Here is a 27,960-nt window from a genome sequence, read left to right as displayed (position 1 = left end):
ATTTAATCGCGCCGATGCGAAGTCTCGCGAGATTTCACGTTGGCGGGAATGCGCGGGCAAAACATGGCCGTCGCCGCCGCTGCTGTCTCGCGGCCACCGCGCGTCGCTTTTGTTTCATGCTGAGGGAGTTTTTTGTTTTTTTAGCGCATGGTCATTGACGCATCCTCAACTCGCGTCGCGGATTAAGTTGAGGGGAGGGGGGCAGGGGCAGCCATGGGATTTCTGAAGCTGATCGAGCTGGAGAACTTCAAGTCGTACAAGGGCAAGCAGATCATCGGGCCCTTCAAGCGCTTCGCCGCGATCATTGGGCCCAATGGCTCGGGTAAGACTGCGGCCCTGTCACACACACACACACGCACACACACGCACGCGTGCGCGCAAAGATAAAGATCCTCCGTGTAGCCTTCAACAGATTTTGGAGCAAGTGCTGTCAGCGATGCATCTGTTTTGAGGACTGCACGGCACGAGAGGGAGTTGTGTGTCCAGCGACGCGCCCCTTCCGCCTTTGTCTCCCGCTCCCATCGCACCAGGTACCTCACGGAAGGGCTGAGTCGGCCTCGGCAATCCCCAGGAGCGATTCGGATATTCGTAACTGATGTTGGCCGTGAGCTGCGAACCGTAACTTGGATCACCGGGTTTCTTGGCGTGCGCGTAGTGCGCTAACCGCTGCGCCACCACTCTCCCCGCTGTCAGCGCAATGCAAACAACAGCGGCGACCTGCCTGCCTAAACGGCACCGCACAAAACTAAACGCTGAACAGCGCGAACTAGCAGCGATGTAAATACGAACGTTCGCCGCGAGTGTCGTGTGCGTGCCAAACCGCGCGTCGTCGCTGTGCGAAAGCGGCGGGGGTTGCGTGCTCGATCGGGTCTTAGACAAAGCAAAGGCGCAGCCCCTGCAATTGCCCGTTAGCGCCTCTGCTGGCGGAAGAGCTTCCTCCCACGAGAGGAAGCTCTTCGAGCAGTGTGGATCTCAACCGGTGGGTACGCGGAGCCCGGATGGGAGATGGGAGAGTCTGGCGGGGTGGGGGGGGGGTACGTGAGTTGATTTATAAATGTATGAAATGAAATGGTGTCATTCATGAGAGTCATTTGGTGAATAATCAAGTTTGAATATTGCAATATGAAATAGCTACGTATGGTAACCGAGAACCGTGTTGGGGGTCAGGCAAGGTTGGTACTCTTTTGAAACGAAATTAAACAAGGGGTTACAGGAGCCCAAACAAGGTTGAGTACCACTGCTCTAGAGAGCCTTTAGAGGGCACGCTGGCCAGACGTCTTGGAAGAGCTCGATATAAATTATTACAGTTGTATTCTTGGTTCTTTCGGTAAAGTCACCACGTAGAAGGGAAATAATAAAAATATAAATCAATACAATTCTCACGACGTTTCGACTGCAACACAAGCAATCATCATCAGGTGTGAAAATCACAGCAATATTTTTTAAAAATTATTTTATTGTTTCCCTTCTACGTGACTTTACCGAAAGAACCAAGAATATGAATCCCTGCAGTCACGAAAGCTTTAAATCAAAATGTATTACAGTTGTGTTTTATGTTCTGTTATACATTTTGTTGAGGTCTTCAACGGCATATAAGCATGCGCGTTCACTTGTTTAGTCATGTGTTGTTTATCTTAACCTCGCCATGTATTGCACCACAATATTAAAGGAATTTACAAATTTCCCCCCTTCCCTGTATTTTAAAGTAAAAGTTGGCGCTTCGTCTTATAATCTGTTAGGAATGAGACCATATGCATACCTTACTGACAACTGGCCCATGTTTGGGGTGATTTTTACTTTCTGGATACAAAGTAATGCTGTATCAAATTAAATGTAATATAATTCGCTGTTAAATTGATGTATCGGTGATTTCCACTTATCGACATAATGAAGGTACGTCTCAACTGTTTAACTATATGATAGTGGTTCTTTAGAATAGCAACTCTTCCTGGCAACAGGAATGTGGAGTGTTTGGGCCGTTAAATGCTATTTTTCAGTTTCATTTATTTGCTATAGCCCTGTGAGCCATTCGGCTCTTGAATCGGTTGCAACCGCAACAAACAAAAAACAAAAACATGAACAAGAAAACATCTTAAAGTGACTATGCGCAAACAGAAAAATCCAGGAAAAAAACAGCAAAAATCTTCCAGAAAAAGCACCGTACACCAACGCAGGTGTTATAATCTCGCCAGTACACAATGAGTTCCACTCTCTAGTTGTGTGGCCCTTTTGGTTTAGGAGCAAGACCACCAGTTTTGAGAGCATTAGTTGACATCCCAACCAGGGCCCACGCACTATCCTGAGCTAGTAGATGCAGGGCTGCACCGTTACCTTATTTTACCCATTCTCCAAAACACCTTTTTGTTATGGTATAGTATAACTTTTAATTAATGACACTTGTGTTTGATCTTTGTCCATATTTTGTTTAATTCAAATGGGGCAGCCCTAACATACATACACACCAGGTTGGACACCTACTCACTCTCACATGCCCTGCTATAGAGGTGTTCCCAACATATCAAACCAAAACGTTGAAAATTATGTTCTTCAATAAGATACGTTTAGTAAAAAAAACAAATCGTTATTTTTGTCCACTCATTGATAATTGCGCTTGGATCATCGGCTCACTCCACAGGTGGCTGAATCGCATTCAACCCGTGCATCTCAGCGGTGCTGAACTCGCTACTCTGACAGTATTAGCGCCTTGAGCCACCCCCAACCGCACCTTCTGCCATGGCAGTGGCTGACATGGCCAAATAGCAGCATTGTTTACCGGTTTATGCAGATGTTTTCAATTTGAGCTTTTTATATATTTTTCGGTCCTATTTGGGGGAGTCCCAGCCCGCATCTAATTTATGGTTTAACTGGTTTAACTATGTGGAACTTGTCATCGTTTTAATGCGTTTTTTAAGTAAGCAATTTTAATTGCTGATATGTAATGCGGTCGTGTGGGCACTGACTCACTCGCCCTTGACAAGTGAGGAGCAGCTAATAATGAAAACGGTGTGCACATATACACGTGCAAATTAGCAAGGTTGAATCTGCAACCCGGATAATCTGCCCACAGATAATGGAGAGTTGACCGTAATGTCTTGGCTTGCAGGCAAATCAAACTTGATGGACGCCATCAGCTTCGTCCTGGGCGAGAAGACGAGCAACCTCCGTGTGAAGACCTTGAAGGATCTGATTCATGGAGCTCCCGTGGGCAAACCGGCCGCCAACAAGGCGTACGTGAGCATGGTGTACGCAGAGGACAACGGAGAGGAGAAAGTATTCACCCGCTACATCATTGGTTCGTCGCGACGCTTCACTGTCACTTGGTTACAGAAGATCCTTGGGCTTGATTTTCCACGAAGCTCATGATTCACCCTAAATCGCATCCATTGCACAAACCACGGCAGATGCGGATACCTGATGCATAAATGGAAAATTTGAATTTTCCAGTGTGCGACTGGTCATCCAGAACATACCGTACAACTTAGAACGACGCAATGCCCGATCCACAAATACCAAGGGGACATTACAGCAATGCACTCTGCTGCATCTGGTGTGGTTTTCTGGCCTGACCACCTGAATTTGAAATTGTAGTTATTGCTTTGCATCTACATCAGCCATACGAAAGAAGAACATTCACGTCTATGCAGAGCGGCATGTAACGTATTATTGGTGGAGCGGGCGCTTTGGCCCTGTGTTTTTAACGTGTTCCAATTCAGGTTTTACGCAGTAATGCCATTTGCTCTGTTCATCTGTAACGGAGCGTCACGATAACTCCCGTAAAAAAATTACGAATATAAATTAAATGTCCGTACAAACTTATGTTGCTGTTAGAGACTCGCCATATATAAAACTGGACAAATTGCTCATCGTGTTCATTCATTCAATAACTTTGTGCCACCATGTGAAAGCACACCACTAGAATGATAATTTGACAGAGATGTGAGCATTCTAAATATCATTGTAATCACAAGTTAATAAAAAAAGTGATTTCTTGACAGCAAAAGAAAAAATTGGAGACGATTCTATTGGCCCTCCCGTCATTCTTTTCATGTCATGTGACATTACCGTACCGAATAATGCGCACAGCTTTGTTTTACACCACCAAATTAAAAGAGGTAAAATTATTTCCAAATGATATTAGAAAGGACAACTTTGAGGACTGATCCAGTGGTCACAATCTCACCTGTTGCTGGCTGCAAATGACTATAGCTGCATATTATTACTGTTTTCTGTCTCATGAGTTTCTTGTAATTTACATATCTTAGAATTGGTTTGTTTTTCTACCATGTTTTCCTATGCATTTAAAAAATGCGCACAATGTCCGAGTGAAGTAGCAACTGTTTAACATTTTGATACTTTGAAGTAAAATGCAGTTTCAACATTTGATTTCTGTCAGATAACGACTGGGTATATAATCTAAACAAAGTTTGTGATCTGCCTAATAACCACTGGGTATGTACCTGCTACATAAAGTTACATTCTCTGTACTCGTCTCTACCGTTGGGGGGCAGGATCTTCCTCCGAGTATCGGATCAATTCCAAGGTGGTGCAGCTGCAGGAGTACAGTTCTGAGCTGGAGAAGTTGGGCATCCTCATCAAAGCACGCAACTTTCTCGTCTTCCAGGTGAGGGTGCGCCATGTGCTCTGCTCTTAAGTGGAGGGAGGCCCATCTGAATCATTAGGGCTGGTGAATGTTGGTAAAGTTCAAATGTACACTCAACTCCGCTTATAATGATACCCTCCGGAATTAAAGTATCCTTTATCAGCTCGTGTGCAGGCGCTAGGTGGATTATCACAGCGCAGGATCGTGAGAGGTGGTGGCGGCGTGGGGAGGTCTTCATTCAGCAGTGGAATTAACCATGTCTGATGATGTATATGAAGTACCGTTACTTGAGAGGTTCCCCAAAAGTCAGTAAATGACCTTTACAACCCTGTTACAAAGTGGTTAGTGCGCCTCGCTATGAATCCGGTGACCTGAGTTTTATTCCCGCCCGTGACTTAACATCAGTGGAGACTGATAGCTGAAACGGTCCGAGGCTTCTCCCTTCCTAAACCACTGCTATGCTCCCTCGCATATTCTCCACACCTTCACCAACGGCAGTTTATTTTATTGCTGAATGGTGAATATGTTTTTGCTTCCTTTGGGAGGAAACTAAAAGAACCTGCACAGATGGATTCCTATGGCTCCTTGGCATCACCATCACAAGGCGCATACGGAAAACACTGCTGGAAAATGTAAAATTGGCGATTGTGGCAGGATACCCCACAATCCAACACCATTATCATCGGTACACGTCAGGATACAGCAGTCGAGTAATGTTAAGGCATGGTGATCAGTGCCTGGTCTTTAACTCATGCAAATTTTCTATTGACATGTCAATAAAACTCATGCAAATTTTATATTGACAAATGTACATTTTGGACACGATGCTTATATCACACACCTCCGACTAGCACGGTTTGCTACGTACAGCGCAAAATAAGTTCAGCATACACGCACGTTTCGTATCGGATTTTCTCCATTTACATTCCGATGAGCAAATTGCGATGTCAGGTGTTGACTTTTTGCGCGCGTTCTTACCCGCAGGGCGCGGTGGAGTCGATTGCGATGAAGAACCCCAAGGAGCGCACGCAGCTGTTCGAGGAGATCAGCCGCTCTGGGGAGCTCGCGACGGAGTACGAGCGCCGCAAGCGGGAGATGATGAAGGCTGAGGAGGACACGCAGTTCAACTACCACCGCAAGAAGAACATCGCCGCCGAGCGCAAGGAGGCCAAGCAGGAGAAGGACGAGGTGCGACGGTCGCGGCCGTGCCGACCCCGCGTTAACAGCTTGGCTCTCCTCCTTGCCGGTGCTGTATGAGATAATATAATCAGCCAGAGTGCACCTGATCACAGAAGCTAAAAACAAAACTTTTCACTATTTTTTATTTTACCAGGCAAGGCCATTGAGCTGTATAGCCCTTTTCCAGAAGCGACGTGACTATCACAAATGATGGCTCAACGAGGTGGCTTATCACGTGGACATTTATAGCAGCCAAATACTCGAAAAGCATGTTTCTAAATGTGGAGTGAAAAACCGGAGGACCCGAATAAAAATCCGCGCGACCACGGGGAGCACATGCAAACCCCAAATATACAGGCGTCAGGGTCGAGATCGATCCCACAACCTCCTGCATACCAGGCGAGGGATATAACGTCTCGCCACCGCGGCGCCACTCTCCAGGCTTGAGCCTAGAGAGTGCTTGGATGGGTGACCACCATGCATGTCAGTTTGTTGCGGGCTTACGTGGTGGCCATCAAAGTGTAGCGTGGGGACCAGCGGTCTCGATGGGGGCCGCCATTACCAAAAGGTTGAGAATTGCTGCTGCAGGCCAAGCCTGTTGCTTCGAATACATATGGCTTTGATTAGCTGGAGAGAACTCCCGTCACTCCATTCTCTTTCCCGTCAAGTTGGTGGTAACTGGTGACGGTTGTAACTGGTGACGGTTTCCGGCAACGATTGCCGTAAAATTGTCCCTGTGGATCAAGGCATCTACATCCATCTCCGTTTAGCATGGTTGGCTACATACGGTGCGAAAGAAGTTCAACAAACAGGTCCTTGCAGGGTGGGCTGGTAGGAACATTGGAATTTTTTTTACACCCAACAGCACGAGATTTCACTTCTTAAAGTATTGAAAGGGGACGGACGGACGGACACATTAATCTATTGCAGGCTGGTACATTCAGTTTAGAACTTCGTTCCTACCAGTATAATGCATACTTATAGGCTCGTCTTGGTCTTCTCTCTCGCTCGTGCATCCCTGACAACAGGGCCCTGCATATGCATCATGAGCTCAAGGATTGATTTAAATTAAATCACCGCACCAAGGTGTAGGGGATGTGTTGGATGGCGTGATGTGTGGAATGTAAGCGTTGTGCTTTGCTGCGCAGGCTGAGCGGTACCAGCGGCTGAAGGACGAGCTGGCGCGCGCGCACGTGCAGCTGCAGCTCTTCAAGTTGTACTACACGGAGCAGGAGATCGAGCGGCTCAACAAGGATCTGACCGTGCGCAACCGCGACATCGACAAGGAGACCCGGCGCATCGACCGTGTCGAGGAGGAGATGAAGGGGCGCAAGAAGGAGGTCGGCAAACTGGCGCGCGAGCAACAGCAGGTCGAGAAGGAAATCAAGTGCGTCCTTCGAGCATTCATCTTTTCTCCCCTTACCCCTCCGCGCCCCTCCTCACTCTTCAGTGCCTGCGATGGTCGCGAATGTAGATTGTTGAGAGGGTTTTGCGGAGCTGTACAGACTCTGTAGAGACCGTGACTGGTTCTATGGACAAGATTTATTATTGTTGGCAAAACTTTTATTGCAAAAATGACAGCATTACTTGTGCGTTAATTTGAACCGGTGATTGGTTTATAGAACACTTAGTTTTTAATGCTGTCCGGATAAGGTTGACAACATTGATGGCATTAGCTCTGCCTGTCCACCCATCTTTCTGAAACATTTTTAAGATGATAAATGAAAATGTGTAGGAATCTCCTTGAGGCTCGAATAATTTCACGAGGCAATCTGGCATCTCTCACGATTACAATCGCTGTTTTGGAACCTTTCCCCCGGCACAGGGAGAAGGACTCGGATCTGAACCAGAAGCGCCCGCAGTACATCAAGGCAAAGGAGAACACGGCGCACAAGCTCAAGAAGCTGGAAGCGGCGCGCAAGTCGGTGCAGAACGCGCAGAAGCAGTACAAGAAGCACAAGGCGGACATCGACGAGCTGGAACTGGAGCTGGGCGGCGTGGAGAAAGCTCGGCAGGAGTTTGAGGAGCGAATCGAGGAGGAGAGCCAGAGCCAGGGCCGAGACCTGCAACTCGAGGAGTCGCAGGTTCGTCCGCAGCCTCATGGATGGCTTGTGGGGGGGGGGGGGGGGGGGGCGGTGGTGGTAAGGAAGGCAGGAAGGTGGTGGAAGAGAGAATGATGAGTTTCCGTTTGTTTCATGTAGATATTTCGGAATTTGTTTGCACTCGCCCAATGGAGGTGGTACAAATGAGACATTTTAAAGGCGATGCAGTAAAGATATTATTTACAAGACGTTACAGGCACTACACATGAGACAGTGCAAACAAGAGAGTACATACGAGACAGTACATACAAGACAAAAGGGTCAAATTGTGAACCAAATTTGTGACAACTTATCAGTTTTCATTCGGGAAATGGGGGGGGGGGGACTAGTGAATTGTTACATATCTAATGCAGCCACACTGATCCTAATGTGCAGGAGTTAAGAGCTATTTGTGTGTTGGGTTGCATCTCTTTTGAGGGAAGAACAAGAAGGTGATGAGTGGCCTTTCCTAAATACGCACCATGGCTGGACATATGACAAGCTTCAAGGCCTAATGGTGCAAGTCATTTGCGTGGCACAGGTGAAGGTGTACAACAGCTTGAAGGAGGAGGCCAGCAAGAGAGCGGCCGTGCTCGCGCAGGAATTGGAGAAGTTTAACCGGGACCAGAAGGCCGATCAGGACCGCCTGGATCTGGAGGAAAGGAAGAAGGTGGAGACCGAGGTACGTGGGAGTGGGTTGGAATAGGAAGTTTATCTTCACGCCTTCCCCATCCGCTCCTTGTGGTCCGTGGGCCAGAGAGCGGACGTCGGTGGCAAAACTTAATATTCTTTAACTTCAGCGCTATCGATTTCTTATTATTTGTATTATTCTTTTATGGTTCTATTATGACCAATACAAGCGAATTGTGCAAATGCCCTTTTTAAAAAAAAATGCTGTCACCTATTTTAGTTTTATTGCCCTTGTATAGAAATTGGTGCCATCACAGTTAGGCCATCGCCAGTGGTACTGAAAAGTGAGAAATTAATGTCAACAACTCGCAGGATGTAAAATAGCATACGGGTAGGGTTCTCACGAAAAGAAAAAAAGTTACTAGATGCATCATGCTATTTATATACTTCATGATGTATGAAGTTAGCTTTTCAAACATGCCTGGCTGTTAGGTAGCCAGGAGATGGCAGTACAGCAAATAGGTTTGTAGAACTCATCTTTGAGGACATTTCAGTGTTATCCCCTCATCTGCATGAGTTTTCTCCGTGTGTTCTCATTTTCATTGATACGCAAACAATCTTTGTAAGGGAATTGGACAAACAGCATAATGTATCCATACTAGAGATTTTTTTGGGTTAGATCTTGTAAATACAAATGTGTCGTTAAACCCGCTGTTGTGTTGGAGAGTAAACCCAAAACTTTCACAATTCAAATTTAGTATTGACACTCGTAAATGACGTAAAAATGTATATAACCGTGTGAGGGAGAGCCATTGTTTTGGCAGGGGAGGGTTTTTTTTACGGGCAACATGGGAGCCTTACGTTGCTTGCTTTGCAATACTCGGTTGCGTGCAGGCGAAGATTAAGCAGAAGCTGCGCGAGATTGAGGAAAACCACAAGCGAGTGGAGAAGCTGGAGGAGTACATCGTGACCAGCCGGTGAGCTCAAGCCGAGCCAAGGGGCCGTGGCACTTGGCAAAGATGTCCTTTCTCTGTTCAAAACAATATTTGGTGGCAGCGGTGCACAAACCCAAATAACAAAAAATACCATTGTGGACTTCAAAGAAAAAAGTGTATTATAGGTGACGTTTCAAGCAATTGCCCTTCTTTGCAACACTTGCTTTTTTTGGTGGCTTGTGGGAGAAGTGAGTTGTCAGAGCGTTGAGTGGGCAGATACAATTACAGGTTCAAATCCAAGTTGAATTAATTTGTAATTAAGCAGTGTTTTCTGACGAATATGTTGGGAGTTTTCTCAAAAGTAGGTTGTGACATCGTACATCTGTTAACTGACACAATGTGATGCATTGCTGTGAGAGTTGTTCGTGGATATGTGTTCATCTCATGCAATGAAGCTGATGGTGCATTTTGGAATAAAATATATATTTTTTAAACTTGGGCTCAAGATAAATATGAACCAAACAAAATTACAAGTTAGCCAATTAAAATGGGAATATCTGATGGCGGGCCGCATGAAATGAAGTCGTTCCTGATTTAGCCCCAGCCATGCCAGCGGCATTGACCTTACGCTAGGGGCGCGGTATTTTGACGAGCATCACGGTCGCTCCAGGTCTTCGCTGGAGGAGCAGAAGAAGCTGGAGTCGCAGCTGACGGAGGAGGTGGAGACGGCCAAGCGTCGAATCGAAGAAATCAACAATGAACTCAACCAGGTGATGGGGCAACTCGGGGATGCGCGCATCGACCGGCAGGAGAACAGCCGGCAGCAGAGGCGAGTGGAGATCATGGAGAGCCTCAAGCGCCTGTACTCCAGTTCCGTGGTGAGCCTGCCCCATGCACTGCTGTCCCTGGGATATAAGCAACTGCAAAATGTATGTGGAATTAAAATGTTGCATGGGTTGAAGTGCTTCTCCCCCACCACCCTCCCCCCCCCCACATCAAAGGCAAAGATGCACAGTCAGACAACCTAAGAAAGGTTGCTCATGTTTTATCTGCAGGATATAAACTCTTCGTTTTTAACGCCGCCCAGCAAAGGTTGAACACGCTTGTGGGGAGTCACGATAACTCTTGTAAAGAGGATCCATATATAAATAAACTTTACTGTAAAGTTGTGTTTCCGGTCAGGGACTTGCTTGAAATAGAATAGACCAAATTTATCAGGTTTTTCAGAATTATTGCGCTAAATTTTTTAGCCTTGTCGACCAAGGCAATGACATCATAGGTTTATGCGCCCCACCTCCCCTCCCGATGTCGTCATTACATGTTACGTCATCTCGTGACACCACAAGACCCGAGCCATTGTGCGGCTTGGAACGTACCATTATTATAGTCAATTAAATGTCAGAAGGACAAACGCATGCTGGAACGCGTGATAGAATCCATGCACATGCATGATCTGTTGGATTTCGTCTTTAACGCTGACCGTGTGTGCCTGTTTGCTGCAGTATGGACGGCTCATCGACCTGTGCCAGCCAACACAGAAGAAGTACCAGATCGCCGTAACCAAGGTGCTGGGCAAGAACATGGATGCCATCATCGTGGATTCGGAGAAGACCGGCCGAGACTGCATCCAGTATGTAAAGGAGCAGCGCGGGGAGCCTGAGACCTTCCTCCCCCTCGACTACCTGGAGGCAAGTGCCCTGTCGCTTGCACTCATCTCACACACGTGCGCACACACACACGGCGTGGACACATCACACAAACGCAATGCGTCATGTATCACACACGCACACACTGTGACGTCGCACACACACACACTGCGTGACGCATCACACGCAATCCGTAACGTATCGCACACCGTGACGCCACACATGCCGTGACGCGTTACGCATGTACACGCACCACACCAGATGGACACATCACGCACTAAATGCGTCCAATGTCACACACCGTGACGCCGTACGCGCTGTGGCGCGTCACGCACGCCAACGACATATCCACACTTGATTATCAATGGGTGGATTGTGAATTAACCGTGATTGCAAAAAAAACATATCTCTTTCCTTGTGCTCGTGGGGGATCTGTGACTCGTGCCCACCTGACTGACAACGTGAACAATTTGATTACTTAAAAAATTAATACAAAATAAATGTTTACTTGTTTACACGCAGTCAATGTAAGGTAATTAATAAATATTTGTTTTATAGCTTAATTTACGTGTGCTTTGTATTGTCCATGTTTTTGTCCTTTCCGGACCTCCCCTCCCATTATGCTGGTTAATCGTGCGTTGACTGTGTTTTCAAACATTGGCTCGCCACCTTGTGAATGGGGTGGCAGGGGTTCACAATAACTTATTTTTCTTTTTGTACTTTTTGTTTTGGTGCCATTTCTGTTTTTGTTTATTCATTTTTGATTTACCTTGGTAGTCGAGTTTTCATTTGCTTGGTAGTGGCTGTATATGAGATTTGCTGCTTATATATAAATAATGTATAGCGTTATGGGATTCTGGCATGAATGACGCTATTTAAAATTAAAGTAGTATTACTCTTCTCAAAAACCTCCTCCGCCCCACCCCCTATTATTAGTCTGAACGTGGTGACATTTTCCTGAACCCCTTCCTCCTTTTTGCGGCCGGCAGGTGAAGCCGACGGACGAGAAGCTGCGCGAGTTGCGCGGGGCGAAGCTGGTGATCGACGTTATTCGCTACGAGCCACCGCAGATCAAGAAGGCGCTGCAGTACGCCTGCGGCAACTCGCTCGTGTGCGAGAACGTGGAGGACGCCCGTCGCATCGCGTTCGGCGGACCGCAGCGCCACAAGGTCGATTACTTTACCCCATTCCGATGACGTACGTGCACGTCAGCGGTTTTTCTTCGGTAAAAGGCCACGCGGGAGGGCGGGTGGCACGGTTTGGTGCCAGCTGTCATAGAGCTGCGGTCGTGTCGCTACGGTTCTCCGCGGTGAGCACAACGTCTTGAAAAACGGCGGCGCTACGCCTCTCTAAATAAAATTAATGCTGAGACACTTGCGAGTGCCGATATCCAGCGGTGAATGGAACACCCACCCTGAAACTTGCAGATGTCTCGGAACAGGAAAGGGTTAATTGGTAAAACCAATTGCAGCATCGCCCCTAACTGGCAGACTAACGCGCACTTGCATTCTGGTGCTGTGTTCACCTTGTGCTGCACTGGGACAGCTCCCACCAAGGGGGTCCCCTCGGCTTGAACGTTGCCTCATCAATGCGAGTTGTTGTTGAATGCTTTGGTGGCCAGTGCCACCCACCACCCAGGGGGTCGAAGGTCGTCGATCATAAACATGCGCACACTGAAAATGGATCCGACTGAAAACCCTGACGCGTGGAGAGATGCTCTTCTGGGAATTGCATAGATACAGAAAAAATGAAAACGTCGGTTAGAGACATTATTCCGAATGTTAGGAAAGCATTAAGGGAGTTTGGGCAGGACATACCGCTCAGAGGGGTGATGGATGGACCACGTAGATTAGAGAACAAATGGAAATCACAGACATTGCAGTGACTGGGGAGCCGTGGGCTTGGCCGATATTACCAGGTTATTTTCTCTACATTCTTGCCAAATGGGTCCCTTAAGTCGGTTTAGTCACGGTCGCACGAGTGCATGCAGGGAGTGCATCTCGTGTTTTACCAACGAAGTTTGCGTATTCATTTGGGGCTCTACATGAGGCGCTCGGTAACAAGTGCAGATTGCCTCGTTAACAACCCTTAGTGATGTTTTCCTGGATATATAAATTATATCCCGACCATTAAAAAAGCGTTGGCAGGTTTAGGTTCTCTATTGCAACTCATCAATGCCATTAGAGGCCCTTGAACGTAACTGTTTTCTAAAGCGTACAGAGCATTTTTCGATTTAAAGCTTTCGTGACTGCAAGGATTCATCTTCTTTGGTTCTTTCGGTAAAGTCACGTAGAATGACAAGAAAATAATAAAATAACACAATAAAATTCTCACGACGTTTCAGCTGAAACATCGTGAGCTGAAACGTCGTGAGAATTTTATTGTGTTATTTTATTATTTCGGCCGAACGTCGTGATAATTTTATTGTGTTATTTTATTATTTTATTCTCATTCTACGTGACTTTACCGAAAGAACCAAAGAAGACGTACAGAGCATAATGTGTTCCCCATCTTTTCTCCCTTTAGGAAAACGACATGAATATTTATTTTCAGAGAAACAGTTTTATTGGCAGTTCATTGCATCATAAATCTTGCAAAAGGCTCAATCCCTACTTCCCATCGTACACTGGTCTAGTAATATGTACATTTACACCATTTTGTCAATTCCACTGCTGGATGAGGACATCCCCTCGCCACGTAGGTCATGCGATTTAGTTGACCATAACCTCGCCATTCTGGTCAGTGCTGTTTGGTGAAGGCAGGGTATATATATGTATGTGTGGGAGCATACAAGTGCAGTACAACAGTGCATTTTTTTCACTGCTTTCTGCTGCACATTAAATCGCCCCACCCGAACTCATACCGACCAGTTGTCCATTTTAGTCATCCATGCGAGCGCTGTCCAGGCTCAAAGCTGCTTAGCTCAGAGATTTGACACATTCCCGGTGACTTGGCCACAGGTGTGTCCCAGTTTTGTTTTCCCAAACTGAAGCGGCATGTTACATGATGCTGTCTGCTGCCCTGTGCTTTGCATGGCGGCGTGGGTGCGTGCAGGCCGTAGCGCTGGACGGCACGCTCTTCCAGAAGTCGGGCGTGATCTCTGGCGGCGCCAGCGACCTCAAGGCCAAGGCGCGCCGCTGGGATGAGAAGGCCGTGGACAAGCTCAAGGAGAAGAAGGAGCGTCTCGCCGAGGAGCTCAAGGCAAATGCGGCCAGGCCTTGAAAAAACAAACTCAACCAGGGGATGTTGCCGGGTTGGTTTTGGGGGCTAATACCGTGTCTTAGCGCTGTGTCGGCACAGCTGAGATACTGGTTCTAAAGCCAAGTTTCAGTAAAATTACAGAAAACTTGATTCTCAAGCATCGCTAATTGATGGCCCGGCCAACCAATGACGGCATGGAAAACTATTGTTTAATATTTTTTATCACTTTATTCCGATTATTCACATCGAGATGTTATAATTTTTGTCAGGTTGAGATGCAGGGAAAAGTTTTGCATCGCATACAAAAGAAGTCTGCGTAGTGTGGATAAACAGACCTATTGAAGTTTCTTTAGGCAACAATTCTGTGACGTGAAATTATTTTCAAACGGGGGTGTGTTGCTCGCTGCAAAGTTCTGAATGTCTTTGGCGGGTGGGTGACCGGGTGGGGGGGGGGGAGCATCGTAACTCAGGGGGGAACCCTTCTCACGGGCAGTCGTTTCCCTCAACCACCGCGTCAAACCGTTAAACCCTGCTGCTTGCCTTTTTTTAGGAACAAGTGAAGAGTAAGCGAAAGGAAGCGGAGTTGCGCCAGGTGCAGTCACAGTCGCACGGGCTGCAAACGAGGCTCAAGTACACGCAGAGTGACTTGGAACAGACTCGCAACAAGCATCTGGCCAACAACATGCAGGTAAAGGGGGGTCAAGCCCATGTGCTCCCGGCGCTTGGGCTGATTATCTCGGAAAGCGTTCGGTATGTAGTGCCCTGGCTTTGGCTCATGTGGTGAAGTAGCTTTTGATCCCGCCCAACATTAGGTGTATAAATCGTAAAGTAAGAGCTTCTTTGTTTTTGCTTTGGTTGCGTATTTGTTTAAAACGGGAGTGGGTGAACCATTGGCTCACTGAGAGCCGAGTAAAACTTTTGAATAGATACCTTTAACAGGCTGCACATTAGGCACGAAACTTTGATCACGTTTTGACGATATGCCTTGATTATGTGCTCAGAACTACTGAAAAGACGACAGATGACTGAACATGCTAAAATGTAAAACAGTGCTTCCAGGTGGATATTATTAACCTCTAGGACCCAATTAGTGTGGCTCGAATGCTTGCAATGAAAAATAATATCCTTTGCCAGCCATTTTGAAGTGGAAAGCCTTATGTGGCTGAGGGCCGTATGAAATTGTCACTTGTTGTATGCAGCCCGTGGGCCTTAGATTCTCCACACCTGCTTTTAAAGGTGGTGAAACCAAATGACGCCAATGCCAAGCGAGTTATGCTGTTGAGCAGCAGCGGTTGCGTAACGCACATGCTCTGCCTCCCTTCCTCGTCACGTACGCTCGGCAGGAGAAGTCCAAGCTGGAGAGCGAGCTGGCCAACTTTCAGCCTCGCATGAACGAGATCAAACGCAGCATCACGGCCCGCGACCAGGAGATCAAACTCATCATTGAGAAGATGAATCAGGTGTGACAGTCGGTTCCGCAGGCTCAAAAATGAATTGTGTAGAACTGGGATATTCGGTAATTAAGTACAATAAAGCCTTGGATTGCGGGTAACTTGGTCTGCGAGTGTTTTGCAAGACGAGCAAATTTTTTACATAAATATTAATTTGATAAATGAGTGAGGTCTTGCAATACGAGTAGTGTACGTATACGCTTTGTCTGCCGAGCGTCACGTGATCACAACTGATATACGAGTGCTTTGATATACGAGTGCTTTGGATTACAAGCACGTTTCCGGAACGAATTATGCTCGCAATCCAAGGATTTACTGTAATCGACTTCTCTACCGAATGTTTGGATGATTACTCGACTAATCAGATCATGAAAATAATATGCCACTGGTCATCCAGAACAGACCATACGACATATAACAACGCAGTTCCGGATCCACAAATACGAAGGAGACATCACAGCGATACACTCCGTTACTCCTGACGTGGTTTTCTGGCTTGTTGACCACCTAAATGTGGAATTGTAGTTGTTGCCCTGCATCTACATCAGCCATACGAAAGAAGAAGACTGCAAACATTTGGGAAAGAAAAGCCCCACCATTGTGTGGCAGAATGATGGCGTGGCCTCTATATTTAACACGGCCCGAGTAATATGTATATTGAACTTCTTTTGCACCATACATAGCCAAACGTGCTAATCGAAGGTGCGGGGGAAGGACATCATAGACCACAAAAGGTTGTCTTAATTATTTGACAATTAAATCAACTTAATTGACTCTGTCCCCAGCTCTGAAATTTCCAGATGTCCCACCGACAGCTGTTGCAGCCGATATTGTCCGCCGCTCGGCGTGTGGAGTGGCAGCATCGTGCGCGACGGGACACTGATGATTGTGCGCTCCGTGCGGCAGGTGGAAGACGAGATATTCGAGGAGTTCTGCCGGGAGATTGGGGTGCGCAATATCCGCGAGTTCGAGGAGGAGAAGGTCAAAAGGCAGCAGGAGATCGCCAAGAAAAGGTCTGAGAGCCCCGCACAATCGTCTGCCTGAGCGTCTTATCTTTCCAAGGTTGTCCTACAGTGTGAGATTGAATACAGGCTGTCCGAAAATAAATATACCAAAAGAAAACGTGGAATAGTTTTATTGTTACTGACATAAATGTAATATGAATACATGTAAAATTATTTTATGACTTATATTTTTAAATTGGTTTATGGTATTGATTAGATATTCTCGAATTATTAATAAACATACATGTTGTCCATCATTCACTATAATCGATCTAATTCAGCGTTCAAACTGTGAGAAAACATTTACAACAAAGCCGTAGGGATGGATGACAGCATTAACAATATGATGTTTATAGTTCTTCAAGGTCCCTTGGCTTGCTAGTGTAGACTTTACTTTTAAAAAACCCCAGAGACAAAAATCTAATGATGTTAATTTGGGTGAACGGGTGGACTTGTAATTTTATCAGAAAATGGGGTTTCTTCTGAAACAGTACCAATCACTATTCACAACAAACTTAAACTTATAAGTCTAATGCATATATTTATGTCAGTGTCTCGAATAACAATAAAACTATTAAATATTTTTTTTGGTATATTCATTTTCGGACACCCTGTATTATTTTTCTTTAGAACTACTTTTTGTGTTTTAGTTTGTTCTTCCCTCGCACGCCTCCACGGTTGGCTACGTACGTTGCGAAAGAAGCTCAACAGACATACGAGAAGGGGCTTCGAAAAAACACGTGTGTAGTTTATGCATAGTTCCTTTTTGTGAATCCACTGCTGGATAACGGCCTGCACATGCTGTGTGGGTTGTGGAGCCATGTGAGCGTACTTATCCACGCTGGTCAGCATGGGTTGGAGAAGGCAGTCCAAAAAACAAGTAGCTCTTCTGGATTCATACCTTGGCTGCTGTGTCTGAGGCTCTACAACTCAAGTTTGAAACTTAAATAATGATAAATATGCTTTTAAATTGATCGTAAGATACGCCCTGGTAACATCACAGTGACATTTTTATAACAAGTGTTGGACTAACGCTGCCATAGCGGAAGCATCAGAGCATTCCAGGCTGTGCCTTGCTCGTTTTTTCTCATTAACAAACCTTTGACTTGTATTGGACAGACCAGAAACGTACAGGTTAGAATTAAGTGGCTTTATATTATTCCACGGCTCTTCAGCGATGTTTTCTAGCAAACCTCTTAAGAAAATTAGCATCTGAAGCTCTTAAATTTTTTTCTCTTTTGAATTTCGCTTTCATCTCACAAATTGTCATTCTGAATCTCTTGACGCCTCAGTGAATCGTATCTCCCGGTGGGCTTGGAAGGCCACTCAGTTGGCCACTCCCAAGAGCCTTCGAAGGCCACATCCGGCTGTTGAAAAACTCTGCCTCATCATTTGCATCGTTGGGGGTCGGTTTGTTAAGTTTTTCACAATTGTAGTGAAATGTAAATCGCCGCAGGTCAGAGTTTGAGAACCAGAAGACACGCCTGGGCATCCAGCTGGAGTACGAGCGCACGCAGCTCAAGGAGGACCAGGACAAGGTGACCATGTGGGAGGACGCGGTCAAGAAGGACGAGACAGAGGTGGAGAAACTCAAGAAGGTAAGCGCCGTCACACGGGGCAGCTCTGTGTCTGGGCACGGTGTCGCACGGTAAACGTTGGGCGAATAGTGATGTATTGATTCTAGATTTAAAGCTTTCGTGACTGCAAGGATCCATACTCTTTGGTTCTTTTCGGAATAGAACCAAAGAGGATGTATTGATTCTTCAACGGAAAGCATTGGTTTTACTTCTGATGCATGCATCGAGTCATGGGTGTGAGATATGAATTATTACTTTATAGCAATAAATCGGGAGCCTATGGGCCGGAAACAACCTGTGACATTCGTGTGGCACCTCCGATTAGCTCGGAACCTCCGATTAGCACGGTTGGCTAAATACAGTGCGAAAGAATTTCAACGTATATATGAGGCCTACCGCTTTTAAATTTCCCGCAAACAACCATCACCGCATTAATCGGATACTAGAATGAAATATATTCTGATCTGGCAACAACTGTAATTGAAGTGTGGTCAGTCACTTCTGTCAACTGCAAGAGAGACTTGCATACGATTGAATTGGCATGTGGCCTGCTCGGAAGTAACCGACGGGTGGTCGCTCTGCAGGAGGAGCAGCGGCACATGAAGATCATCGACGAGACTATGGCGCAGCTGCAAGACCTGAAGAACCAGCTGCTCTCGAAGAAGTCCGAGGTGGCCGACAAGACGCACGAGATGGAGGAGATCCGCAAGAAGCTTGGCGGCTTCAGCAAGTCAGTGGATTTTTTTGAAACGCAGTAATCCCTCGTTTACCACGGTAGATGCTTTCGCGAAATTGCCGTTGAAAGTCAGAAATTATTGTTGCTTAAATCACACTTGCGCTGTAAACTCAGTCTGCAGGCATCCCATGGCGGGACAAAAAACTGAGATGAGGGTACGCCGCCGCGTACTGTATCGTTCCGTGTACTGCATCATATCGCTCAGCCGCGCAGCTCGAGAAGATAATTCATCGTCGACCGGTCACAAACCGTGTGATAGCGACGCGCGTTGCGTGTCGTGCGAAAAGTGTTCCCTACTGGAAGAAAACAGCGTTGTAGCGAAAATGTGTTAAGCAAGGACTTACCGGATTGTGCGATGCAGAACAATTATATGAAACAAACAAGGGACTGCGTCAACCGTTTTACACAAACTCGTGGGTCAGCAATATTCTCGAGAAGGAAAAGGATGCTAGACTTAGCTGGTTTGGTCATACGTTGAGAAGAGACGAGAGCATCCAATTAGAAGGGCCATCCAATGGAGATGCCACCAGTGCAGGGTAGTTGGAGTGGAGGGAGACCGAGGATCAGATGGGAGGATGCGTTGGAGTGAGATATGAGGAATGGATGTGACAGGAGAAGAGGCACAGAGGAGAAATAATATCCGTGCTTGAAGAAAGAGACGTACACATTTATTTTCATCTTCATAATTGCCTTTTGTAATCTGCCAGTATTCCTGGGCATGGTCCTACATAGTAGAATCTAATTTGAAGACGGGTCATTTCCTGAAACGTTAACTGATAAAATGGCCCTTCAGTAAATAATTTTCCAAGTAGCTACTCTGAACAATCTCAGTTGCTTGAAACAACCGCCTATGGTATATTATTCTCTTAGAAGACCATGTTGATGAATTTAATGAATTATTTGTACTTTACAATTGACATGCAGCCAAATTGTCAAGACATGCCTACATGTACAAACAGCTCTGTGTTTCCAACATTTAAAACTAACGATTTCAACTAAACTCATTCATTTTTTTGCCAGGTAAGCCCCACTGAGCTATATAGCTCTTTTTCAGAAGCGACCTGGCCACAAATGATAGCTCAATGTGCTGGCTTATTATCACGTGGAAAATTATAGCAGCCAAATACTTTTAAGCACATGTTGATTATAAATATGAAGGGAAAGCCAGAGGACCCAGAGAAAAAGCCACACGACCACGGGGAGAGAGACATGCAAACACAATATACAGGCGTCAGAGTCGGGATCGAAACCCACGACCTCCTGTATACCAGGTTGAGGTAGTTAACATCTCGCCACCAAGGCGCCCATATGAAGTGACACCGCCACTCTCTCTTGACGTCGCTGCTCAGGGAGATGACGCACCTGCAGAAGGAGGTGACAGCGATCGAGACAAAGATTGAGCAGAAGAGGAGCGACCGCCACAACCTGCTGCAGGCGTGCAAGATGCAGGACGTGCGACTGCCCATGCGGCATGGCACCATGGACGACATTTCGCAGGAGGAGGTGAGAGGGGTCGGAGGAGGTGATGATGGTGATGCCAGCACCAGTCTCAATTTAGTCAGCATTTTGTTATGATAGTCAGTGTTCGTCAAGTCCACGACAACCTGTGGAATTTTATAGAAGCCTTAGTCCGTGGAATTCCTTTTAGTCGTTCTCTTAGTATAATCTTTAAAGCAGTCAAAGATTTAGTTGTTGTGAGGGCCATGCAATCCACCCCCCCTCCCACCCCAATACTATCTGGTCAACCATCTAGTCAACTCCGTGAATCTCATATAAATATATGTATGTTAATCTTCTTTCGCACCGTACGTAGCCAACCGTGCTAATCAGAGGTGCTGGGCAGGATGACAAACTAAATACAAAAAAGCCACTTGGAATGTTTTTTTTCTTTTCAGTGTCATAACAGTACTGGTAAATGCTCTTGTGTCAGGGAGTTCAGGGCTCGTCGCAGGCCGACACCGAAACGAGCGGCAGCTCTCAACGCAGTTCGAACATGTACGCGCGCGAAGCTCTCATCCAGATCAACTACAACGAACTCAACGACGACCTCAAGGCACGTGCACCGACCCGACCCGCGGCTTGTCTCCCGCCACGCCCTATCGTCACATTCGAGGTGCGATCCTCCCGAGCGACGGGGGCTGTAACATCAATCGTGTGTGTGCGTGCATGTGATGGCGTGCGTTTGACGCCGCAGGATCTCTCGTCAGATGAGGAGATCAAGGCCGAACTGAACGGGCTGGAGCACAAGGTGACGGAGCACCAGAATATCATGCAGCGCATCTCGGCGCCCAATATGCGAGCAATGGAGAAACTGGAGAGCGTGCGGGACAAGTTCCAAGAGACCGCTGATGGTGAGGAGTGCACGCAAGTGCCACCATGGCACCGACCTCTGAACCCCCACGACCCCCGGCACTGAGGTTTAACCGCGGTTGCACGATCGTGCAGGGAGACGTTTTTTTTCGCGGCCGCTCCCCCAACGTTCATTCTGACGACAGTGGCGTTTCCAATCGGCAGAGTTCGAGGCTGCGAGGAAACGAGCAAAGAAGTCGAAGCAGGCATTTGAGCAGATCAAGAAGGAGCGCTTTGACCGATTCAACGCCTGCTTTGAAGCCGTGTCGACCAACATCGACGAGATCTACAAGGCCCTGTCCCGCAACGCCAGTGCGCAGGTCAGCATTCTGGCGTGTCAACCATTTCACTCTTCTGGGGCATGGTTGTATTTAATAAATTAGTTTTTTCGTCCAGTTGGTACCGTTTTGTTTGTTGATTAACCCTTCTCGCAGTTGGATGGATTATCACGATTCAGGGCAATGGATAAATTCAAGAATGTATTCTTATTTTGTCCATTTGGTACCACTTAGTTTGTGTTCTCATTCTGTCGTCTTCGCTTTGTTAACCCAGTCCGATACGCGTATCACAAGCTGGACAAACAAATTGGCATGAAACGAGACAAAAAGCTTATCGATTCTGAAATCGAACGGCGAATCACGAAGGAGGAGAGGGCGAACTGTGCAAAATCAAAGGCTTAGTGGTGAGTGTTCGGATGCGGACGAGAAATAAACCCGAGGCACCCTCTGTTTGTGCACCAGGCGTTCCTGGGGCCAGAGAACCCAGAAGAGCCGTACCTCGATGGAATCAACTACAACTGCGTGGCGCCCGGGAAACGCTTCCGGCCCATGGACAACTTGTCAGGCGGGGAGAAGACGGTTGCTGCACTGGCACTGCTGTTTGCCACGCACAGGTTTGAGCACCCCATCTCTGCTTGCGTCACATTCACAAGGAAAGTAGTGGTGGTGGTGGTAATGATGATTATGATAAAACTAAACTATTTTATTTTACCAGGTAAGGCCCATTGAGCTATATAGCTCTTCTGCAGAAGCGACCTGGCCACAAATGATAGCTCAACGAAGTGGCTTATCACGTGGAAATGTATAGCAGCCAAATACTCTAAATGCATGTTGATTCTATATGTGGAGGGAAAAACAGGAAGACCCGTAGAAAAATCCACGTGACCACGGGGGGAACATGCAAACTCCACATATACAGGCAGCAGTGTCGGGATCGAATCCACGACCGTATACCAGGCGAGGTAGTTAACATCTCACCACTGTGATGATCGATGGTGTAGCGTAGTTGGCATGAGCCCTAGTGCAAAGAATTAAATAAGCGCCTTACTAATATACCTTCTTTTTGTAGGCTGGTAGTTTGGTTTCTTTGGCCTGTGGGCCCCAGTATAGTTGAACCACCTGCATAATTGATAGCTAAGCCTTTCATGATGATGATGAAAATGAACACTCAGGCCAAAAAACAGTTCTCAATATCGTAGATAGCCACCCAGGCCGTGTGACGCATGCTGTTCGGCACAGGTTTCTGGTTTCTTTCATGAGAAAAAAAGGACTTTAAACGTTATGGAAATATGGGCCATCAAAAGCAATCCCGTGACACCACTAAATCATCATTCCCATATGTCTGACTACGTCAATGCGGTGATGTCACTGGAGCGCTCTTAAAAGTTTTTTTTCTCGAATTAACGAAGCCCTAAATGCTGACGGTCCAGGTCAACGCAATCTGAGTTTGTGTTTGAAAGATGAGAGCTGTTTGGATCGTTTTTGCGTCATTTTCCTTTGAAATTACTGTTTGCTACCATAGCATTTGACTGCGCCAACTGATTTTTACATCCCGTCGTTCTGATAGCTAGCCAGACCCAAGTGTACCCTCAACCTCCTCGTATATACAAAGTAAAAACTTGGATTGTGAGTAACTTGGTCTGCGAGTGTTTTGCAAGACGAGCAAAAATTTTAAATAAAAATTTATTTGATATACGAGTGCTTTGGATTACAAACACGTTTCCGGAACGAATTATGCTCGCAATCCAAGGTTTTGCTGTATTACTGTCCTCTTGCTTTTCCGTCACGCTCCATGGCTAAAGTCACGGCTTTTATATCTTGTTGTTGCTTCTGTGCGTTGTAGCTACAAGCCGGCTCCGTTCTTCGTCTTGGATGAGATTGACGCGGCCCTGGATAACACCAACATCAGCAAGGTGGGGGGGGGTGGGGGGAAGGGCCTTGTGGCCAGACGGCGGTGCTGCACACCACACTCGCGCACGTCTGTAAACAAAACTGTAAATTGTGCACGATGGCGAGGCGCGCGACCTCGAGAGACGCAGACGCGAAAAATGCGCGGCAGGGGTTTTTTTTTTCGCCGAGTTTGGTTGTTTTCGTTTGGAATCGGAAACGGGTGGGCACGGTAAGGCGGCGGTGGCGGCGGCGGCAGCCTCGGCGTTGGGTTTGAGCCACACGCGCGCAGTTTGCCGCCGGGTGTTTTGCGAACGCCTCAACGCTCCCTCCCTCCGCTCACCCACTTACCCCGCCCCTCCCCTACCCCCTTCTCCCCAGGTTGCCAATTACATAAAGGAACAGTCGGTGGAGAACTTCCAAGCGATCGTGATCTCACTGAAAGAAGAGTTCTACACTCGGGCGGATGCGCTCGTAGGCGTCTACCCAGAGGTGACGTCTCTAAACTCGGCATCGTACGGCCCGACTGAGCCCTTTGTCTGGCTTCTTGAGTGGAAAAAATTGCAAGACCGATGCTACTCAGAGACCGCTCGCGCATTCTGTTGCGAATGGGAACGCAGCCGTTTGATTTCGCACTCTTATGAACTTTAAAAGCAATAATGCACTCAAAATATGATTGCTTGATAGCAAATGGGGCACTTGTGACCATTGGTTTAATCAAAATTTACTATACCTATCAACAGTATTACTTGGCTAGCACTGCACTGATGATGTTATAGTGTCCAAAATACGTCACCATCTTTAAATGCACAATGCTCGAGAAAAAGTTGGTGCGGTATGTCCTGCTAGAATTTCCGAATGGAAATTAATTTTCATCTGGACGAAAACTAATCCTAAAAATTGTTGTCCAAGATTGTGAGCCCTTGTTGCTGTAGTTCATGAAGCCATCGCTGTGTGGCTGGTAAAGTCATGGGGGTGGAATTGTCTCGTTCTCGGCGTGGACCGTGTATTCACAATCAAGGTTTTTTTAGTTAGATCGCGTAAGTATAAATGTGTCGTTAACTCGCCACCACCACCTGACACAGCGAACCAGCAAGGTTTGTCACGTGAATAATATTGGTCGTGAAAACTGCATCGTGTATGTGTGTAAACCTCTCACCACGTGTGTTTGCTCCCCCCCCCACTCACGTTCCTGTTGTTTGTCAACACAGCAAGGGGATTGCGTGATCAGCAAGGTGCTTACCTTTGACCTGACGCAGTACCCGGAGCCCGGCGGAGACGCAGATGCGGACGCCATGGTGCAGGCATGATGACGGAAGAAAAACGAAAATGATGATGACGATCGTGCACTTGCACACAAGACGACTCCACTTAAAGTTTGAAGACGAGGAGGTCCATTCGATATTGAATTACAAATTTCTGCCTTGATCTCTTCTGCCAATCATGTGCTGAAGAACTCTCAATTGAATTTTTTTTAAGCATTACAGTGCAAACATCAGTCTACAAGGACGTAAATAATGTGCTAAATATATGTGACCGAGATGATTTTTTTGATATTGGCCTGCTGATCGTGACAGTGTTGTAGAGTATGAGGGGCGTTTGTTCGATCTTGTTTCACTCGCAAGTTGGCTTATTTGCCTGCAGGGCAAAAAAGGAAGTTGCAATTCCTTTGCAACTCATTGTTGTCATCAAGAGGCTTGGCTTGAATGGTCACAGCACAGAAACCGCAGCTTACGTCACCACCATTATGCTTATTAAATCCGGTGACGTCATTGCTGCTTTGACAGCTTGCAGTGTTTTGCCGTTGTTTTTTTTTACTTGCGCTGTGAATAGAGAAACGTTGAACTTGTTAACATTCTGGCTGGGATTTTACTTTTACTGGAGGTCGGGCGAGTGGTTTGGAGACTGAGAGCCCTTTTGTACAGAGATCGTGAAGTTGACAGCGACGTTTTTTTACGACGGCGTTGGCCCTGGACTGGAAGCCGATTAATTTCGGTGGCACGGGGCCTTAGAGAATCGTTTCTGCTAATGCCAGTTTAACAAAAGATAAACTCGCGTTTGAAATTTTTTTCCTGAACATCGCAATGAACACCGCAATGAACACGTATTCTCAGCAGTGGTCGCAGTGAGACTGGTGTATGCCAAAAGCATGTTCCAGTATCGTGTGAATATTAAAACTGCTTCTAGCAAGGAGCAGTTCCTACTTGTCCACTGCTGACCACATTGCAGGTGGTTTATCGTTTGCAGACAGGGCTCATTTAGCGTGGGCAGAGTCAATCATGGCTAGGATTCTAACTCTAAATCGCTTGTCCCGGTTAGGTTTATGGTGCCAGCCATAACACAGCTGTCCGGGATGATTGTAAAATTAACGAGCAGTTTTCATGTTGTTAATTTCGAATACGTAGCTTTAAAAAGTTTTTTTTGCGGGAGTGTTTATATTTTTTATTTCGTGGGTTTGTGCGTGCCTGTTCGAGAAACCGTGGTTGTTGTGGTGTTCGTGACTGCCCATCCCCATAACTGCCCTCGCTGCATTAACATTTCCGGTTTATTGGCAATTGGTGTTTTAACATTTCACGGTCTGGATCCAGAGTGGTGTAAATGCACAGGCTGATGAAGGAAGATGCACCACCGTCACTAACATACTGCTTTTCGTGACGAGATGAGAATTACGCAAGACGTATTTTTTTTAACAACAAGCCCGTCTTAAAAAGCAAAATACAATGTCTCCATAATCAAATTAACATTGAGCTAACGCTTTTCCCTTTTGACAGCCCTGAGCTTGTAGTGGAAATTCCATATTCCGATGGCAGTGGTCAGATAGGACAGCTAATGTTCTGAAGAGTGCATTTGTCAAAAGCTTATCTGATCGCGCATCGGCTTGGAAGGCAGTGTTTGTGATATGGACGATGATGGGTTTTATCCCGTGCTTACGTTGGCTTGCAAGGTCCATTGGCACGAGACGTCGCTACGTTTGAAGAAAATGTGTTGATATTAAGTTGACGGAAATGCCTGGCTATACTTCGTGGGTTTGAGGCATTTCTACCGAACAGCAGAAGCGTCCGTGTTGCCATAATTGCACACCTATCGTGCCGTTGCGTAACTTCAAACTGGCCTTGTATGCCATCGTCCCATTCGCACCACCCGCCCCGGTGCTGCTTGTGTTGTCTCATTCACAGCAGTTGATGATCGACACGAGAGCCCTTTAATTGTACAATAAAGCTGCGACTAACGACTGCTGCGTGGGCGGGCAGGCAACTAGATCCTCAAGTTATCGATCGTGCATTGTCGGTGATCCAGACATTATTCAGGTACTTGGTAGTTCCTTGGCGTTTAATAGGCTTGTAACAAATCCCCCCCATCTTACAATTAAAAAATAATTATTTTAATTAGATTTTTGTTGTTCACAAGTACGAAGACCCGTAACAGAACGCCCTAAGACAAAAAAAAACAACCGTACGTGGATATATCCGCCAGGCCGATGTACCCGACCTGTTCTGTTTGGTAGGAGGGGGGGGTGAACAGTCAACCCAGTGAATCCCCCCGTATTGCCATGTAATTAATGGTCATTCGGGGCCACGATTCTTTCGAGAGCTATTTGATTTGTACGGTTTGGATTTGCACTCTGACCAGTGCGTCTAATTTACAATATCTCGCTTCTTTAGCTTAAAAAAAATATTTAAATTTGCGAATGCATTTTTTCGTATCAATCATAGACAATCTTATCAAACCATTCATTCATCGCATGAATCATGAACAACTTATTTTAAATCTTCGATCATCATGTGCCTGTATTTAACAACGTGTAAGCTTTTGTGCGAGTGGAGTTGGCTGACACTGGGGGCACTCGCAAAGAAGAGGGTTTTATAGTGGTGCCATTTTCCCTGTAGACTCTGATCCTAACCGCAATGCTGACAACGTAGCCCATATTTAAAATCTGTTGAAAACATTTCTTTAGAACTGCTTTTTGTGTTCAGTGTGTTGTCCCCCCCCCCCACCCACCTGCGATTAGCACGGTTGGTTACGTACGGTGCAAAGGAAGTTCAACACACGTACACTTAAATGAAGAGTTTGCCTGTGGATTGTTGCAGCTTTGTTGTGCAATGTGAATGTGATGTTTGATTTGATAAAAAAATTCCCACTTTGGACCTCTATTACTCATTGTATCCATCATCAGGTTCTATTCATAGGTCAAACTAGCAGGTGTCCATATCCAAGTGCAACACGAGTCCTAAAAGCTGAGTACTTGCTCCTGCGCATCGCTTACCCTTCTGTTAAGTTTTGTATCATGGCCTTGTTATTATAGTTGTGAAAAAGGTTAGAAGTATCATGTCAATCGCGTAAACATTTTTGTTATTTTCACATGAGTTTCCAGAGTGTATTAATAAAACATGAATCACTTTCTAGGA

At 46.4% G+C, this 27,960-nt stretch overlaps 1 protein-coding gene across 1 annotated transcript; it reads left to right on the top strand.

Annotated features, from left to right (window-relative positions):
* The first annotated feature begins 31 nt into the window (after positions 1-31).
* LOC116952771 (structural maintenance of chromosomes protein 1A-like) lies at positions 32-27,960 on the top strand. The gene is made up of 25 exons (XM_032972395.2): positions 32-322; positions 3,104-3,292; positions 4,509-4,621; positions 5,585-5,788; positions 6,928-7,166; positions 7,605-7,863; positions 8,402-8,542; positions 9,385-9,467; positions 10,096-10,303; positions 10,928-11,113; positions 12,061-12,240; positions 14,126-14,272; positions 14,823-14,960; positions 15,616-15,732; positions 16,630-16,736; positions 18,184-18,325; positions 18,889-19,034; positions 20,390-20,543; positions 20,971-21,093; positions 21,235-21,391; positions 21,555-21,709; positions 22,130-22,281; positions 23,511-23,580; positions 23,936-24,046; positions 24,766-27,960. Exons 1-25 carry the CDS (start codon positions 214-216, stop codon positions 24,862-24,864), a joined length of 3,729 nt encoding a protein of 1,242 aa, XP_032828286.1. The 5' UTR covers positions 32-213; the 3' UTR covers positions 24,865-27,960.

Source organism: Petromyzon marinus, chromosome 48 (assembly GCF_048934315.1).
Source record: "Petromyzon marinus isolate PM22_M1 ecotype Great Lakes invasive population chromosome 48, UKy_Petmar_22M1.pri1.0, whole genome shotgun sequence".
Lineage (NCBI taxonomy): Eukaryota > Metazoa > Chordata > Hyperoartia > Petromyzontiformes > Petromyzontidae > Petromyzon > Petromyzon marinus.
Note: the sequence above shows the minus strand (reverse complement) of the source record. Positions and strands in the feature narration are given on the sequence as shown.

Excerpts from the sequence above, each read along its gene's own strand:
- LOC116952771 (XM_032972395.2), top strand. The coding sequence starts at position 214 with ATGGGATTTCTGAAGCTGATCGAGCTGGAGAACTTCAAGTCGTACAAG. Across the intron at positions 12,241-14,125 it reads GCGGACCGCAGCGCCACAAG|GCCGTAGCGCTGGACGGCAC; the intron begins GTCGATTACTTT and ends GGGTGCGTGCAG. Across the intron at positions 19,035-20,389 it reads AAGCTTGGCGGCTTCAGCAA|GGAGATGACGCACCTGCAGA; the intron begins GTCAGTGGATTT and ends GTCGCTGCTCAG.